General features: G+C 42.5%; 1 protein-coding gene across 10 annotated transcripts in view; it reads left to right on the top strand.

The window, feature by feature from the left end:
- The window catches only part of camk2g2 (calcium/calmodulin-dependent protein kinase (CaM kinase) II gamma 2), a 47312-nt gene that overhangs the window by 13399 nt on the left and 21429 nt on the right, over positions 1-12484 (top strand). For all 10 annotated transcript variants that reach the window (XM_056434884.1, XM_056434876.1, XM_056434877.1 and 7 more), the window contains exons 3-6: positions 4997-5056; positions 7085-7139; positions 7672-7737; positions 10297-10369. In XM_056434884.1, coding sequence (XP_056290859.1) covers positions 4997-5056; positions 7085-7139; positions 7672-7737; positions 10297-10369 — 254 coding nt within the window. The remainder of the gene's footprint in view (positions 1-4996; positions 5057-7084; positions 7140-7671; positions 7738-10296; positions 10370-12484) is intronic.

Genomic DNA, 12484 nt, shown 5'->3' on the forward strand with positions numbered 1-12484 from the left:
ACTATCTGTTGGCTGATTCTTTTTTTCTCTGTAAATATTTATTGTTTTACTTTAAACTTTAAACACAAACGTTGTTACAGATATTGTCCTGTAATCTAGAGGATGGAGTTCATGTTTTATGATGCATCTTGGAACTGCCGGAGGAGTGACTTCAGTAACGTGGGCAACATATCGTGACAGTATTGTTGGGTCACAGTTGCATGCGACGACTTTTTTTTGGAACGAAAGCAGCTGCCCATAAACCAGCGAGTCCTCGTGCTAATATCCTGCTCCGCTTATGCTGCAGGTTGCCAGGTCGGCTCAGCAGATGGAGAGCGATGCGTGCCAACCGTGGTCTTTTGTTGACTCTGCTTGTTCTCCGACAGCCCCCCCGAGGAGAGGGCACTCTGACGCGGTGCAGACCCACACCCTGACTAACCTGCGGTCTGCTGCTACTCCTGAAACCCGCTGCCAAGTTATTGCGTCTTTTACATGTTAGTTTTTTTTTTTTTTTGTGGAGAAAACTACTGGTGACAGGAAGTTTGGTGCAACAGGAAGAACAGGAAGAACGGGAAGTACACTCGCTGACACCGGCATGAACGCCAAATTCAGCGAAGACATCTGCAGCAGAGCACGACACGACCCCGGCCGTGGTTCAACTCGTCTTCTCAAGGCAACTTTTGTGATGGGATGCGCTAGATTAGAAGCCAGCTGCGTCCGCGTGTGTGCCCACTTCAATGCGACCTGTCTGATCAGATGGCGATCGGATGTGTTTCGTGGTCAAAGAAGTGGATTAAAATGTTTAATTTCCTATAAATTCCTTCTCGCAGTATAAGTAGACTTGTTTTTATTGAGTAATAGCAGCTAACTAAGTCCCCCTATTTCTGTGGTAAACAAAGGTTCCTATTAATTCTTCACAATCAAAGTCCGCCTTATTTAAAGGCTTTTATTTTGAAGCAGTAAAACTGGCAAATGTCAGCAGATGTCAGCTCTGCTTCACCTGCGGTTTTACGCCTCTCTTCCCTCGGCTCTCCTCGTGGGGGTGAGATGATGGAGACCTACTTTTTTATATATTGTGTCCACTTGTTGTCCGCACCTCACTGAGATCCACATTTAAAGTGAGCATGTCGAACATGGCATGTGGTCCGGCCGATTGGATCCCAATGTGAGCTACATCCGACACGTACTACGCCCTGCAGCGATCAGGTGACACAAGTCACATTGAAAAGACAAGTGTGACCCCGGCTCATGACCGCCTGTCAGAGAAGTGACAACGTCAGAGATGTTTTGTGTTTGTGTGTTTACTCTGTGCTCAGACTGTGTAAAAGGTTATCTGTGTCCATCCCTCAATCAGAATCTGCTTTGTTGGGCAGGTATGAGTATAAATACCACACATTTGACTATTTGGTCATTTTTGTTTCCTTGTCCATACCCATAAATAGAAATACAGCTTAAAATAAGGACAATCTAACACATTAAGCTATTACGTGCATACCAATAGGTTTAACTATATGATAACTATAGATATGAAAAGTATACATTTATAAACAATAAAACAGGCGACAATAGTTTCTGTAATGAGTGCAATGTTGCAGAGTGGAAATCTGCTGTAATACATATAATATATGCAGGCAGATGTTAATTGCTCTACATGGGTGGAGGAGTTATGGATCATTGAAATTAGGGCTGAGAGACTTCATCCATCCCCTCCCCCCCTGCTGCAGTCAGTTCGGAGCGTCTAGAGATGATGGATAAATGAATGTTGTGCCACGCCGTCGCTCATCAATCACTCCAATTGTGTGAGGTGCTGTGTGTTGTGCTTTACGGAGCAGACAATATGGTGTCGCATCTCCATGGAAAGCTGTAAAAGGGGTGGGTGGGTGTGTGTGTGTGGGGATGATGAAGGCAGGCTTTGCGTTTGGCTCTTTCACGATCGACTTAAAATCCTACGAAGATTTGAAAAGTTAACGAGCAGCCTGCACACCAGTTCTTCCTCTTAGGAGGATTAGGCTATTTCAAATAATTCTGTCTAAAAATTATTAAAAGCCGCAAAAACCATAATTACAAAATGATTTCAAAGTTGACTAATAATCAGGCATTTTGGTCTTAGTCGACTTGCCGGCTCAGAGGGAGCAGCACTAGTTTCCTGTAGTTGATCGATATCAGTTAAGGGCCGTTATTGCCCCTCTGTTTATCTAATATGTTGCATGTGATGTTTAGGTTTGATTATCATCTTCCCCTTTGTACTGGTTTTATAGAAAAACATATTTTTTGTATAATGAGGAGTAGCTAGTTTTAACAGTGGTACCTTCTGTGTTTGACCCTGATCATCTTCTGCTAATCGTCAGTCAATTTCTCTTGTTTCTATTCTTTTGTAGACTGCAGTTTGTTCCGTTTGAAGCTTGTGCTTCTTCTCTCGTCTTTCTCCTGCAACTCCTCAGACGTTTCTAGTGTCTCTAAGCGGCACGCTGCCAAGACTGCTATCACGAGCATAATGAAGCCGTCATCTCAAGCCAGCGCTGAGAAATAATACTATTTTTCCAGGCTGAGCCAACTTCTAATAATACAGGCAGATAAAAAATAGCTCATTGTGTCTCTGGGAAGAAGGTTGTGGAATGTCTGCAGAGAGCCTTTAATTCCTCGTCCTCGGAACACACTGGTCAGAATAAAGCCTGTGTGTATGTGGATGTGGTCGAACTCAAACGCATGGACATTGAACTGAACAGAATAGGCCTCCACAGAGCCATGCAGGATACAAGCTGCATCTGATTTGCTCGGCATTGTGGGTCAAACTTCTGATGGCGTGTCGATAACTCGCTGTCTTGTCGGTGGTGAAAGATTTAATAGGAAAACAATGTGCTAAACTTTATTCCGACAATCATTTATGAGCTAATCGACGACATCTCTCATTGACCGAGTCTCTCGCTGCTTTTAAAAAAACACCCCTGAAGTTCCATCCAACATAAATTCGGATTTAGGAAACGCATAACATTAGCTATAATGCTTGTCATGTTCGCTTTCCACGTGGACTATACCATGAACAAATGGGAGTACATTATTATGTCTGTTGTATCGCTCTGCCTCACAATAGCCAGGTTCCATGTGACATACATAAGTGTAATTTAATTGAATGCTTTGGATACAATAGTTCACATTTTCCGCTGCCTCTACAGGCCCCTCGCTGTGAAGGAAGGAAGTGTTTCCTCTTTGATTTTCCTGCCAGTGTTTTTGCAGTTAGTTTCCGGGTAAAAACAAACCGAAGCTTTCTCTAACCTCTGGGCTACCTCCACCCTTTTAGTATACCCGTGTGATTATTAGATCCCGTGTCTCGACCGCTATTTGCATTCAACTTTGTTCTGCACTTTATCTTGCCAGCTCTCCCAATCAATCAAACTGTAGCTTGTTGACTCACCAGCGTTGAACTCGGTTCACCTCACATACTTTCTCCTGACGAGTTTAAACAAGACACCTCTTGTTTCCATAAAGATCAGATGGTGACTGAAACGCCGGTAAATCGGGACACTCAGGTATTTCTTTACTGCTTTCCATGATTGATGACAATTACATGCGTCACCTCTGAGTCACTTCTACATGTGGCGTCTATATATTCTGACTTTTTAGAAAAGAGTGAATTGATTTAAAGAAGCAAATAATCAGGTGATTACTATGTATTGAAAATAATCTCTACACGGGGAATAGGACACACTTTTGTTATCACCACCATGATAATGATTTGGGAAACATGGGGAACCTGCGCCTACCCCACCTGGCAAATCGGTTACAGTTTTAAACATGGCATCATATTTGTGAAATGAAACAAAAATACTTTGTTAGGTTTGGGTTAGATTTGTTCCGTAACTTTGATTACAATACTAGATAATCTGATAATCTCCATCCTCCCTTCAGCCGTACCACTCATAGCCAGTTCTCCATTAAACACAGAGCTTCTTTACCTTTATACTCATTGTTATGGCTCCTCATCTTCACTCAGTAGCTTTAAACATAGATCATAAGGACATCACATAATAACATTTTAAAAAATCCCTACGATACATGAACAGCGGTACCCTGGGTGAAAGTTTGTTTGCATCCCCGACCTCCTTCCTGTGCAGCTTTACTACGTCACATGACTTCCTCCCTTGCTACTAAAATAATTAATACGGCCACTACATGTCCGAACAGTGTCGCACGACCGGCCGTGATCCAGCCGACCTAAAGATGATTCTGAGCCTGTTGGGGTATCTACAACAGGAAATGTCATCCATTATATCTATATCTACTGTATCTGTCCTACAATCTGGCTGTCCTGAACATGCAGTTACACACACACACACACACACACACACAAGGACATCCGGAACCATTATCTGGACGCTGATTGTATTAAGGGTGGACCTATAAGACTAATTCCATTAAGTGCATAGAGCTTGTGTTAGAGGTTGTGTGTGGGGTATAGAACCGCCTGCCTGTCCAGTTTATGAGTTAACGGTCACTGTTTTGGCCTTTTCAGCGTGTCTCTCTCCCCTTGTTGACGTCCTGTCTCTGCTGTCCCCTCCAGCTCAAATTGATTTGATGTTGGTTGCAAAGTGGCAGGTTTAGAGGGAAGCTATTGTTCTGAATGGAGTAGGAGGAGCAGAAGAGGTTGGAGAGATGGGGAATAATGTGTGTGTTTATGTGCCGCACAGTTAAAATAAAATGTTTAATCAATTCACAAAGTCGCTGGTGTTTCTGAAGCCCTTGCAAACAAGATATCAAGTTTAATGGTTGCAAAAGCACCTGATTTATTATTTATTAGCTCTGTGTCTTTTGAAAGATTATGAAGAATAATCTGTTTTGCTTTGATGCCAAAGTGCGACTGAACATCATGAGCTGCAGTCAGATTATGTGGATGTTATGCAGTCCTTGTGGTCGTTTCTTTTCCCGTGCGCTTTGGTCACTGACGACAAAGTGTTTTGCTTTTCTTCCTGATACTGACATCGTGTCCTCACTGGTTCCTCTCTATCTTCTCTGTCCTCAGATCACCAGAAACTGGACCGGGAGGCACGGATCTGTCGTCTGCTAAAACATCCAAACATAGGTGAGTTGTAGGACTCGCTGTTATTCATAACATCGGATGTTAAAAAGTATTAATACTACTTCATGAAACCAAATATGAAGAAAAGTATTGACCCTTTAATTAGATGAAGTCAACATTCCCTTTGTTAGACAGCAGAGAGGTCTAAGTCCATGTTTCTCTTATTATCCTAACGGACTAATCATGGAGGTTTAGCGCTGCATACAAAATGCTGTCAACACCACCCGTATAAATACAATATTATAATAATAATACCCGTGCTTTATATATGTTTTTACGGCTGCGGCAATTTTCTGTAGCGGTCTTCATAAAGTATCTAAAAAAATGTTAGGAATGTTTTTTGAGCGTTTAAAGAAAGCCTGTCGCTCACAGTTCATGAAGGCAATCCAGGTGTTGCATAACCATCAACGTCTGGTCATAACTCTGGAAACTCCAACATTATACTCATATTTATAGATTCAGTGGGCCGTAACCTTTTCCAGGCTATTATTATAATTATTATAATGTGTCCATTATGAATTAACATGCATCCATGTGCAATAAATCATGGAAGAAAAGACGCCATTCACACCTCCAGAACTTGTCTGAGAATCATCATATTTTTAATTGACTTCAGAATCAACATAATGGGATGATTTCTGTCTGTACGTCCACGGGAACATTTCTAATAGCTAATTCAGCTAATTTAATGGGGGCAATTATGTCAAATGTTGCTGTGGTAATAAATTGTCAAGTAGGCAAAAAGCCTTTGCGTCTCATACATCAGAACTGTATACACCAAGTGTATCGAACACTTAAGTTTCATGACATATTTTACTCCTAAAATATAATTTTGTTTAAAACCCGGACAAAAGGCCCTTGAATAGGGAAATAATCTTTTTGGTAGAACGAAGTGTATTTCTACTGCAGTGTGGCGCTGTGTGTTATTGAGCTATACTTGCACGCACACACACACACACGCACACGCACACACACACATGCAGGATATGATAATGGCATAAGAGGTATGGTTTCATTCAATCCCTCTTTCTTCTTCGTCCCACCTGATTCCTGCTTCGTCATCGTCCTATTCTGCCTTTCTTCTCCTCCTTCAGCTGCTCTTTTCTTATCCTATTCTCAAGGGGAGGGCATGTCAAGCGCTCTTTTCTCTAAATGTAAGACGTCTGGAGCAAGAAGAGGGTAATATCCGACATTTCCAGGCCTAGTTTAAAGCACCTGAGTGCCTTCACCTAGGATTTTAATCTACCTTTTGAGGTGAATCGAGAGCTTCCGGTTGGAAACAGCGAATGGTAAAAGTCATCTTTGTTGGCGACAGCAGAAAAAGTAAGCTTCTCCCCTCTGTGTACGTCGATGTTTGCTGCCTGCTTTTGGGATTCTGAAATTACCAGTATCACATTCATTAAAGATGTTTAATTATGGCAACAATTTCAAGTCAACTTTATCATCAAAAAGCTGATTCCCGGTTGCCAACAAGCCAGGTGGCACTCTGGCTTTATAAACCTGCTGTCGAGCCGTGGAGGGGATCATGTAGGGATCAGGGAAAGGAGCGTTCATCACTTGACCTTCTCTGTTTGTTATGATTTGTGAACATACCATAATAACTTTGCGCTGAAATGTGGTTCCTGTGCTTTGCTCCCAGCGGCCGGGGATCAATGATGCATTGATCGTCTGCCACATCAACAATAAGTAATCATTAAATGCAGGTTTTTCCTCAATAAAAAGCCAGAAAAAGGACATCGGCTATTTGCAGCAGTAAAAGATGTAATCAACAAATGGTTAAACTAGATTAACAACATCAACCACTTGAATTAAATTAGACTAAACATTAGACTATATTACAAAAACTCTAAACCTTCATCAAGTCAAACAGGTAAACATTTACAAAAAAAAGTAATCACCTTCCTGTAACGGATTACTGGGCGATATAAACCGCTCACTCGCAGACACCCAGAGAAGATTCACTCCAGGTGATGGTCGTCTGAAAACTAACGGACACTTTTCTAATTGAAGTCTCTCTTTCGCCCTCGCTAGTACGACTCCATGACAGCATCTCAGAGGAAGGCTTCCACTACCTTGTCTTTGACCTGTGAGTACACACACACACACACACACACATACACAGACACACACACACACACACACACATATCCCCGTATGGGCATCAGACTGAGGACTGAGTAAAATCACATTGGAAGTGAGGACCACCCTTTCTGCTGTTGACGTTTTGAATAGATACAGCCACCCTGCTGCACATGTATATTTGTAAAGTGTATTTCACCCATTAAAATGTGATTTAACTGGATGAGATTGTGTTGGGCAGATTTTAGGATATAATTGTCAGGTTAAAACAACATTTCAGGTCAAACTCCAGTTTATTGCCATTTAGTGAAAGAGTCCATCAGTTTTGTATTTGAGGTATGAATAAATAAAGACATGCAGTTCTTGTAGAGACTGGTATTATCAGTCAAGTGGCCTCTTAAAGCACCAGTAAGAGCACATGTTACACATTTACACCGTACATGATGGATCTATGAGGACGTGTCTCAACGAACAAACACATAAATCAATATCCTTCCTCAAAATGAGAAGAGAAACATCCAAGTCTTGTTTGTCTGCAGCATCACTGGAGGAGAGCTGTTTGAGGACATTGTCGCCCGAGAGTATTACAGCGAGGCGGATGCCAGGTACAGTCCGCCATCATGCTCACATGTCATGTGTCACGTCTTTCCTGCTTTCTAAGGTTTCGTGGCTGCGTCAGGCGGTCAGTCGTTGGGTGCAAGCACAATTTTTTTTTTTCCCCCATTTGAATCCGTGTTGTACTTTTAGTAGAAGAAGCAAAGCTCGTGGTGTCTGACACTTCTCTGAGGTTTATTTTTAACAGTGTGTAAATTTAATTCCATTAATTCCATCCCTACGTTTTTTTTAAACATTATTTTTGGCCTGTTGTCAGAACTCATCGCCTGCGTGGATTGTGCAGACTAAACTATCTAATGCTCCGGCACATTTCGGTCACACAGTTAGTTTGAGTTGAACACCAAAATACAATTGCATGAAAAATAACTCCCGACATGATCCAACAAAAACATCGTTAACGGAAAACGCATTTAATAAATCCGATAACATGTTCGAGCATCTTCAGCCAAGAATGCAATATACTTTTTTTTTTTGTCCCTGCCTGTTGATAGTAAAATGAGATCTTTGTGGATCATGTTCACTCAGGAATCTGAGGGTGTAATGATGCATAATTACAGGGGCGAGTGCCAGTCAGGTGGTGTACGGCTTCATCTTCCTCGTCCAATGAGCAGCCGGTACTGACGTCAGGCAGAACTTTGTAAATGTTATCAGAGGGTTTACTTTATGTATACAGGTGGCTGATGCTTCATCATACTTTACATTACATTAGTCCTGCTGGTCTCTTACTGACACCTGTTCTGATGAAACCCTGGCCAAGTACATGGTCTCAATGGAGACACCTTAAGAGAAAATAGAAGAGAAGTCAGTGTCTAATAGGCTCCATGCACACGGGTGAACACAGTAGAAGCACGAGCCCACCTCCGTCTCAACATGACGACTTCCTCCAGTTTCTTCACTTGATTTTAAAACCTTCCAAAAACACAACTTGTGATCGACCGCCACAGAAAGAAGTCATGTGTATATTACACCATCAAAAGCCAGTTTAAGTGGCTCGGCTGAGAAGATGTTACCTTGGTGATTGTTATGATGATAAGGGCTGGGCCTGTAACAGGATCTTCTCTCCCAATATAGTTAATTTAATATCTCTATATATAGTTTTCTTGTAAATCGCTAATCTAATTTCCACAAGGGAAAGTAAAAGTTTGTATACTCGTGTATGAATTGATTATTTGTATGGACTATTCTCTCATTTTATTAAGAACTTTAGTGCAAAAGATTAGATTTGGTATGGAGTTGGTATGTGCTTTTTATTGTTACTCTATATAATCCAACATCGGGGGCGCTTGTTTTCTGTCTCTCCACTCTGAGGACACCACTCTGTCTCTGTGCACTCTCCTGACCCCGACGTCAACTCGAATCATGTCAAGTTCAATTTAATATAAAATAAATAATGGTGTTAACTGCGCATCAGAGCAGCACAATTGCTGATATGTAAGCTTAGGATGAGCTTACATAAGAGGCCGCTCCCCACCCACTGCCTCAACACCACACACACACACACGCTCACTTCCTGTCCCAATTCCCATCCTTCCACACGTCCATTCACAGAAAAATGCACCAAACATTTCTCCCACATACACTTCAGATCTCGAGTGGTGTCAGTGAGACGTTTGGCACATTGCAGGTCGCAAGTCTTACAGGCCTCTCGCAAGCTCATGCACGAGTCAAAAATATACAAGCTGTTTTTATTCATTGAGCGTGTCGCAATGAGCGAGAGGATATGATCTCATGTTGCAAGTCGCAGCTGGCATGTTGAACATTTGGTGAAACGGGCACCTGGTTGCAGGGATTTGGTCCCATTCAGCCCCAACAGCATCAGGGTTGGGTTTAGGTAGAACAGAAGTAGTAATGAGAAGTGTTGTTCAACCAGGTTTTCGAATCAGTGGAAATAGATAAGATTCACAACGGCCATACGAGCAGGCTGATTGAACAGGCTCCCAAAATAGAAAATAAATAATGGTTTAAATTGGGAAAAAAATCTGCATATTTTCAGTCAATTGTACTTTGCCGTTCACATGAAAAGTGGATGTGGAGAAAAAAAATGGAAGAAAAAGCTAGAAGTTCAAAACCGGGTTACTCTCTCACCTCCACACGCCCGGCCAAGAGAAGCGTGAGGTGGGTGCGAGTGTCGGATTGTCTTGTTTGGGAAAGTTACAGAAATGGTCGGACACAGCACCGGCAGTTGTTGATTTGTCATCTTTATTTGTCTTTTCTCATCTATTCCTTCTTTCCCGGGGCTGCGTCGACATGTCTCTCCCTTTCCACTACGTCGTTCCTGTGTTTTTGACCTTGCTGGGAAAAGTTGAACAGTTGAAAAGTCTCTTTTTTTCTTTTACCTTTTCATTTGTATAACAATCTCATAAAAATAAAACGCATTCACTCTTCAAAAAAATTTACACAAAGGACCAATAATGAGTTCAAATATCTGAAAGAGCTCACTCAACTCTTCTTCTTCTTCTTCTTCTTCTTCTTCTCCAGCTGTTATGGATAAACGGATGTGTCTCGCCTCTGTTTCTAATCCGTCTCTCTGCCCCTCCCCCCCTTCACAGCCACTGCATCAATCAGATCCTGGAGAGCATCAGTCACATCCACCAGCATGACATTGTGCACAGGGACCTCAAGGTGCGTTATCACATAGAAACAACATCTTGTGAATAAAGGCATTTGTGTTGATTCACAACAGGTCTAATCACACACACACACACACAGACACGTCACAGCGTGACGTTAAGAACACCTCGGCGTCATCCATTGCTCTCTTCACCTGATTTCTCTATTCCCATCTTCCTCTCTGTCTGTGCCCCCCCTCTATCCCCCACTTCAACTCTCATCCCTTCTCACCTATCCCCTCCTCCTCCTCCTCCTCCTCCTCCTGCTCTGCTGAGTAGTGACGAAAGCAGACCAGCTGCTATTAATAGCGGGGTCGGTAGATGAGATGACGGCCGCTGAGCCCGTTCCCCCTGAACAGGAAGCAGCAGCGCTGTGACCTCCTCGGCTGCGTGATTTCCTTTTAATGTTAAGTGGCGAGTGAGGGCGGCGACGCCTTGAAACGCTGCGATAATTGCACCAGATTTCTCTTGATGCCGGTTCAGAGTCCTTTTAACTTTTATAGTGTACTTAACAATCCGATCTATTACTTTTATGTGGCAAAATGAAACCATTATTCCAGGGTAAGTAAGACGCACATAATTGGAAAATAAACAAGTAGGTTGTTTTTGTGTGGTGAGGTAAATGGGCCTATATTGCTTTTGGTTTTTTTAGCATGTATGTGGATCTGGGTATCAGATGAACTTGCAGAGGGCAGAGTTTCAGAAGGATATAAGGGGAGAGGAAATCAATTAATTATGGGTACATTAATTGTTAATGTCCAACTCTCTCCAAGTATTCAAACTCCATTTATTGGAACAGGCTGATGCAGAATATATATCAAAAATCAGACCGGAATAATTTGAAAGCTGTAATAACTTGTGAACTCTGTTTTGTGTCTCACCGCTCATCATCAACCTGTTTTAGAGCAAAAAAAGCTTTTTTAAATCCTCGTGCCACTGCCCGTCCAGCACCAAATAGCCATGTTAGTGACTAGCTGGTGAACATGGCGAGGCAGCAGAGATACAATTATGGCTAATATTTCTCTGTATCTGCTGGTTGTGTAAAAAGGCAAGTATTTGCTAATGTATGAGCCCCCGAAACTTTATAAATAATTTTATGTCAATGTTGTGTTTATGGAGAGAGAAGAACAAATCAATTGTTGTTGCTTCAGGCTTTCATTTCTCCGAGAAGGATTCTTAGTTAAAAAACAAACCCTCCAATTATCCCACGGCTAAAAAGAAAGCCATATTCAGATCTTTACATTTTTTTCGTTGGGCTAAATCTGCCAAAAGTGACGTCTGCATTATTGGAGCCATAACATTACGAAAAAGGCTGGCAATGTTTCCCGTGGTGACCTCACACGTGTACACATCATATTTCTGCCTCCCCTGTCATCTTGGGTGGGCCACTCGCTCGGGGGGGGGAACAAGAATTGGAGGGAAAGAATTGAGCTCTGTTGGCTGGTGGCAGTCTGAGTTGCCATGGTAACTGTAGGGTGAGGTCACCCGGCTGCTGCAGTGCCAGCGTAGGGACTCATTATGCCACCTCCCATCTATCTGTCTCTCGCTCTTTTCTTTTCTTCTGTTGCTTTCACTCCAGCTCTCTGTCCCTGTGCCTCCCCCCCCCACCACCACCACCACCCCTTTTCTCTGTTTTTTTCCTATTGTTCCAGCTCTGCCCCGATAGAGGGGAGGGATGATAGCAGGGAGGGATGAAAACATCGATAACTAGATGAAGAGAGATGAAAAGAAACAGACCATGAGCACAAAGACCGTATCACACATCCGTCCATTTGTCAGCATTTGAGGCGATGAGGACAGCAACGGCTTTTCCCCTACAGACTCACACAGCACAGACTGAGGTTTTTACCTGGAGGTTTTCACCTGGAGAGTTATGTTATCTCAATTATGCCTGCATTGGGATGGGAAGTAACTATTCCAATTAGGGAGGAAAAAAAAACTCACTGGGTCCATGGTCGAGGGAAGCAATAGGGGGGGATACTTTCAATGAGACACTCACAAGGAGACAGCCAAGGCCACTACTTTTCAGTAGACCTTCTCACTAGGCTATTTACTTACAATGTTGGAAGTAATTAATACCAGAGAAGAAGCTGGCAAGCACTCGCTCGGTCACCGGATCCTGTTTATA

This window comes from Pseudoliparis swirei, chromosome 17, assembly GCF_029220125.1.
Source record: "Pseudoliparis swirei isolate HS2019 ecotype Mariana Trench chromosome 17, NWPU_hadal_v1, whole genome shotgun sequence".
NCBI lineage: Eukaryota > Metazoa > Chordata > Actinopteri > Perciformes > Liparidae > Pseudoliparis > Pseudoliparis swirei.